Below are 6,608 nucleotides of genomic sequence, written 5' to 3' on the forward strand. Positions count from 1 at the left end.
GTTGGCACAGTTTTTTAATATTAACGAGTCTGTTTGTGGATTCTCCCTCTTCCTTTTTAGGGCACTGTCTTTAGTCTTGAGTCTGAGGAAGAAGAATACCCTGGAATTATCGCAGAAGATAGTAATGACATTTATATCCTGCCCAGTGACAACTCTGGACAAGTCAGTCCCCCAGAGTCCCCAACGGTGACAACATCTTGGCAGTCTGAGAGCCTACCTGTCTCCCTGTCTGCTAGCCAGAGTTGGCACACGGAGAGCCTCCCGGTGTCCCTTGGGCCTGAGTCCTGGCAGCAGATCGCCATGGACCCTGAAGAAGTGAAAAGCTTGGACAGCAGCGGGGCCGGGGAGAAGAGCGAGAACAACTCCTCCAACTCCGACATCGTGCACGTGGAGAAGGAGGAGGTGCCCGAGGAGGCGTGCCCGGGAGCCGCTGCTGCCCCGCTCCCACAGACCACTGCCAAGGAAGCCAGCCCCACTCCGTCTGTGTTTGTGGAGTTTGGTGAGGAGGAGCTGGAAGCAGCGGCAGTGAGACCTGTTGCCTTGGAGGGGGCGGAGCAGGCCGTCCCGCTGAGTGCCGAGGGGGCTGGGAGCAGGAGAGAGAGCCGCGCTGGGGAGCCCACCGCTGCCGGGGGCGCCAAGGGCGCCGTTGCCTCTGAGGGCAAGGCTGTACTGCTGTTCGGAGGGGCTGCTGCAGTGGCCATCCTGGCAGTGGCGGTTGGAGTTGCGTTGGCTCTGAGGAAGAAGTAGTAGCTTTTTCAGACGAGAAAGAAGACAAAAGGACCTACGGCTTTAGTTGTATTCACTGGAACATAGACTGCCAGCAGCCGAGTGGACATTTACAGGACACTGGGGAATTGGGCTTTCTATTCAGCGTGGCAGTGGCTTGAGATAGAGTGTTCACCTTGGCCTGCTGGTCATCCTGAGGGCCTTGGCTCCTGCTAGGTTCGTCAGGGTAAGAGTGAAGTCCCCATCTAGAACAGGCCTGTCGACTTGGGCACGCTAGACCTTCTCTGTGGGAGGCTGCCCTGTGCATTATGTGTTGGCTGGCAACATCTCTGACTTCTACCCCACTAGATGCCATTGTCACCCCGAAATGTCTCCTACATTGCCAAATGTCCTCTGTGGACAAAGCCATCCCTGTTGAGGGCCACTGCTTTAAGGGATAGGGTTCAGTTAAGAGAATCTGGGGGAGGACGCCACAGCTGGGGACAGTCAGCTCTTCATGCTGCTGCAGTTTCTCGTGAGGTGAACTTCTGTGCTGTCTGTCTGCAGCTGCTGTTTTTCTGGTTCCCCATTCTGTAGCGTGAGGTACTCTCCCACACTGCACCATCGCCCTGTACCCCTTTCACACCCAACAAAGCCCCAAGCTTCCCACGGCTCCATCCTTCAAAGATGCTGCCTTTAGGATCCTTTTAAAAGGTAAATACCCAGGCCAGGTTTGGTGGCACCATCCGTAATCCCAGTATTTAGGAAGTAGAGGCAAGGAGATTATCACAAGTTCGAAGCTAGCCTGGTGTAATACTGAGTTTGGAACCAGCCAGGACTGCATGGTGAAACCTTGTCTCGAGAAAAGATAACCACACTGAAGCTGTGTAGGAGACCTAGGGTTCCCTAGTCTGATTGCCAGTGCAGGTTACAGGCTGCAGTCATTGTTGGTTGAGGCAGGAAGGTGGTCTACACACCCTGTCAAGGTCGCTTGGGCCTCTTACAGGTGTAGCCAAACCCCCACGTGCCTATGACTTGTCAGTGACACCTCTGACGGCATGTGCACTGTCTGGAACCCTGGGCTAGTGCTTCCCAGTACCTGACCTCGGTCATTGGGACATCATCAACTTCTCTGTGGGTCTCTTGTCATGAAGGAACCAGTGTCATCCTTTGGCTTATAAAACAAGTTGGATCATAATCCTTATTCAATGTAAATCATTGAAATAAATGATAAAATTTTATCATTTAATATTAGGTATCACTTAATGAAAAGTGGGACAGAAACTTGAATTTAAGACCAAAACTGCTGCTATGGCACTGTTGGGTCCTCTGAATTCAAGAGGGGAGCTCTTGGTCTGAATCTCGTTTGCCCGATGCCAGGGGACAGACCAAGAGGATCCACACACTCACTCTAGCTAGTGGGACTCGGCAGGACCTTCTGTCACTTGGCTGATCCCATCCCTCAAGGAGGGGTGGAACCTGCCCCGCTCCTGCCTGCGGGCCACAGTGCCACCCGCAAGGCACACATGCTTGGTAAGAAGTCTTCTCAGATTTAACTTAGTCATGTAACATTACTTCTTAGATCCTGAAATTTATAATAAAATACTTTTAACTACTCTGATCACCAAGAGCTGATGTTTTAAATGTGCTTGATTTTTTTTTTAATTATTTTTTTAAGAAACTATCCCTAAAAAAGTACTTCAATGAGTCGATCAAGATGAGATTAGAGCATGTTAGTGTGTCCTGTCCATGTGTCCCACTGTGATGCCTTGTGAGTTTGTGTCCCACGTAGGGAGTGATGGTTATAAGGGCTTTAGTGTAGGTGGAGGTGATGGGAGTAGCTTTGTCAGTTCTCACAGGTGACATGGCCCTATATTCTGTCTCATGGGTCAGAGACTGGTGGGTCACCTTGATTTTTTTTTTTTTTTTTTTTTTAGATTTTTCTTCCAGTGTTAACCCTTTGCAACTTTGGGTTTTCACACCCACTGGTATAGCCCATTTAAGGGCTAACAGCCATGTTCAGGTGCGAGTGGCCAAGAAGGCAGGAACAGGGAAATGTGATACTGAGCTAATTGCTTGTTGCTGTATTTTACTCCCTGTGATCACTAGCCTAATTTGCCCAGGTGTATTTTTCTGGCTGATGGTAAGTAGGTAACTTCTCATTGGTTCTCTCCACACGGAATGTTATCCCCGGAGATAGGTGTGTGGTATTTCATTGCCCTGTGCTTGACAGTGGTATGGAGTAGCCACCACAAGGTGGTTCTGTCACCGCATTCCTAGGTTTGCCATTACTTTAAACAAATTAAATAGGCAGGCTCCCTATGTAGCCTAGGTTGGTCTTGAACTTGTAGTCCAGCCTCAGGACTGAGATTACAAGCATGTGTGTCACCACACCTGGTCTTGCTGTTACTTTACAATTAGTTGTCAAGTCCTTTTTCTTCTGGGGGACCGACACTCAGTGAAACGACTAATGCTTACTTAGCCAAAAGCCACAGAAACACCAAAACTAAAGAATGCCAACTTAATTTTATATACCGAGTGACAAATCTGAGTCCAGAGTGCCTTAGCAGGAGGGACTTGCATGATCATCACTGCCTTCTAGAAGATGGTCTAGATCAGCAGTTCTCAACCTGGGGCATGGAGACCCCTCGGGTGTGTGTGTGTGTGTGTGTGTGTGTGTGTGTGTGTGTGTGCGCGCGTGCGTGCGCCGAATATCAGCCTGCATATCAGGTATTTACAATTCATAGCAGTAGTAAAATTGCAGTTACGAAGTAGCAATGGGCATAATTTTATGGCTGGGGTCACCTCCCCACAACATGGAAGGTTGAGAAGCGCTGCTCTAGATCAGCGTGCTTGTTTGGCCCTGTTCATGTAAACCTCACCCAAAGCATCCTGGCCCCTCTCGCCTGGGTTCCAGTCTCTGCAGGGATCATTTGTCCTTGGGGGAGGGAAGTTCTCGGAGCCCTGCTCTTGAAACCGCAGCTGCCACTGTTCATCCTCGCCTCTGTGCGAAGTCCCCAGTCAGCAGTGCCTGCTCTGCATTGTGCTCCTAGGTGACATGTGGGCATTTGACATGTTAAGACTACTTTATAAGGACTACGCTTTCTAGCTAAGAAAAAAGTTCTTTATTTTAGGTCTTCATGAATTCTATGAGTTCTCTGCTCAGTAGTATACCAGCCCTGCCCCCCCCTTACACACACTCTCTCTGTCTCTGTCTCTGTCTCTCTCTCTCACACACACACACACACACACACACACACACTCACTCACTCTCAACACCAGTGCAGCACTGAGAACCTGCCTTTGTGAGGTGGCTGTGGTGTGCCTGGGTATTTTTTTTTTTTTTTTTTTTTTTTTTTTTTGGTTTTTCGAGACAGGGTTTCTCTGTGGCTTGTGCCTGGGTATTATACCTTCTAAGTGAGCTTTGTATAGGCCGTTGCCACTTTTGCTGCTATTAATTAAGCACTTAGGAATACATGCCAGAGGCTGGAGGACTTTCATACCTACGGCTCCTTCAGGCCCTAGGAGCCGCTCATACTTTACTGAGTAGGATTATACCCAGAACTCCTGGTTCATCTAGTCGCCTAGCTTATCAAAGGCAAGGCACTGAGTGAAAATTCTTGATTCCAGGCCACGTGGTTTTTCCTAGTGACCTTACTGGTTCTGGCGAGTCCCCATAAACAGTTGTGTTAGTTTATTGCACACAGCAGAGTAAGTGTAGCCTATGCTCACTTGTTTCTGTGGAGTACCATATAGGCTAGTCTACCTACTGAACTCATTGAGTACAGAAAACTAAGGAGTGTATACGCAGTGACTTCCGATTGCACTGTCCTCCCGTTAGCCCCTGGGTGAGATGCCTCAGGGCTACCCTATGGCAGTTGATTTTTCAGTAGTGTTCTTATTTAATGCCTTGTCTCCTTGCAATAAACAAGGTTAGGCCATCTGACACAGCTGCCATCACCAGACATGCACTGTGACAGGTGAAGGCAGCCACTTGACACATCTCTCCCTTTTGGCAGGTTTTTTGTTTATTAGACAGGATTTCTTAGTAGCTATGGAGCCAGTCCTGGAACTCATGCTGTAGACCAGGCTGGCCTGGAACTCAGCAGAGATCCCCCTGCCTCTGCCTCCCAAGTATTGGGGTTATAGGCATGTGCTACCACTCCCTGGATCCTTTTTGATCCCACTGGTCCTTTTCCCTTGTGGTGGCCATCAATAGTCCGGGTAGGCATATGGAGGGACATAGGGACACTTAGAGGATCTTGGATTGTTGGCACTCAGACTCAGGGATGACCAGATAGTCTTCCATCTTACTCATTTGACAAGAGTGCTTCCCAGTGAAATCCTGCCACAGAACAGACTCCACTCTGGTTTTACAGCTATGTAGCCTTTAAGTAGAGCTGCATGGAGAGCTAGAAGCTGTTGTTAAAGGTGAACACACTGTCTTCTTCACACAGCCCTCCCCCGAGCCCCAGCTTAGCTTGCCATGTCCGTTTGCCAGTTAGGGCCCTTCCCATGCCCATGTTTACACAAGGCCCAGCCCCTCAGCCGCTTCAGTATCGCTCAGGTCAGAACTGTCTCAGGGACACTCGCAAGGCCTCTGCCCAAGTCAGAGCAGCCAGCTCGGGATTCTCCTGTTCTCTAAGAGGGTTATTTTAGACACTGCTTCTGCAGACCTGTTCTTTGTGTCACAGAAGGACTGGTTACTGGACATATCCCTCCGGCAAACGTTTTTACATGAAAAGCTATGAATTTATCTGTGTGTGTGGATACATGCTACAGTGTGTGGGGGGAGGGGTCAGGGGACAACCTGTGAGGTCACTTCTCTCCTTTCACCGTGGGTCCCGACACCTAGTGGAAGGCACCTTTACTCGTGGGGCTTTCTTGCCAGCACGTTTTGTCAACTTGAGAGGACAGGCTTGTGGAGGCCTTCCCCACCCAGCAAGGTGAACTACATCTTCCCTTGGTGAGGTCTGAAATGGTCTGTCTGGTCCCTGTGTACATGGGTCATTTATTGGCCAGCATGGAAGGAAATTTTTTTTTCCCGAACCTATATTTTCCCTGCTTTTGTAATCTTTCTCCCTTCAGATTTAAAGTGCCTCTTTCTCATAGCTCCTTGGTTAAACTTTGTTACTGGTTCTAGTACCTTGTTGTCCCCCTCCCCAAAGTACTGGAATGGTAATTATTAACATAGCAGAGTCAGGCAGATATAGTTGTTGGCCCAGGGTGCATGAAGCTCTGGGTTCGATCCTAGCACCACGTTAACTGGGCATGCCATACATTACCTGTAATCCCAGCACTCAGTTGAAAGAAGGAAGATGATGTTCAAGGCCAAACTTGGGTAAGAGCTAAAGGTCAGCTTTTAATACATGGGCTCCTATTTTAAAAAATAAAATTAGCATCAGGCATGGTGGCTCACACCTTTAGTCGCAGCACTCGGGAGGTAAAGGCAGGCGGACCTCTGTGAGTTCAAGGCCAGCCTGGTCTACAGAGTTCCAGGACATTCAGAGCTGTCATACAGAGGAACCCAGTCTTGAAAAATAAAACACCAAAAATAAAAAAATGAAACAACCTATTGTAAGTGTTCGACTCAGGCAGCACTCATTTCCAGTGTGCCTGTCAGCCCTGACTGCAATTATCTGACTTGCTCTACTCATTATTGTGAATTGTTTTGGCTCCTTTCCCATCCTGTTGCCTACTTTGTGCCCAATCTGTTCTTTATGGGAAGTGACAAAAGTCTACAAACTGCCTTCAGTCAGAAGCAACGTCTTGGGGGAAGCACCCTGGAGGTGACAATAAAATGAGATTTTATGGTAACTGGTGACTCATCTGTTTGTCCACTATTCTTGACTTTGTAGTCTTCCATACTTAAAGTGCGTGCATGCTTTGTTTGCTGCTCAGTT

At 48.7% G+C, this 6,608-nt stretch overlaps 1 protein-coding gene across 6 annotated transcripts in view; it reads left to right on the forward strand.

Annotated features, from left to right (window-relative positions):
* The window catches only part of Bcl2l13 (BCL2 like 13), a 46,197-nt gene extending 39,675 nt beyond the window's left edge, over window positions 1-6,522 (forward strand). For all 6 annotated transcript variants that reach the window (XM_021224733.2, XM_005066045.4, XM_021224734.2 and 3 more), the window contains one exon: window positions 61-6,522. In XM_021224733.2, coding sequence (XP_021080392.1) covers window positions 61-747 — 687 coding nt within the window. In that variant the 3' untranslated portion in view covers window positions 748-6,522. The remainder of the gene's footprint in view (window positions 1-60) is intronic.
* The last annotated feature ends 86 nt before the right edge of the window (window positions 6,523-6,608 follow it).

Source organism: Mesocricetus auratus, unplaced genomic scaffold, assembly GCF_017639785.1.
Source record: "Mesocricetus auratus isolate SY011 unplaced genomic scaffold, BCM_Maur_2.0 Super-Scaffold_100676, whole genome shotgun sequence".
NCBI classification, from domain to species: Eukaryota; Metazoa; Chordata; class Mammalia; order Rodentia; family Cricetidae; genus Mesocricetus; species Mesocricetus auratus.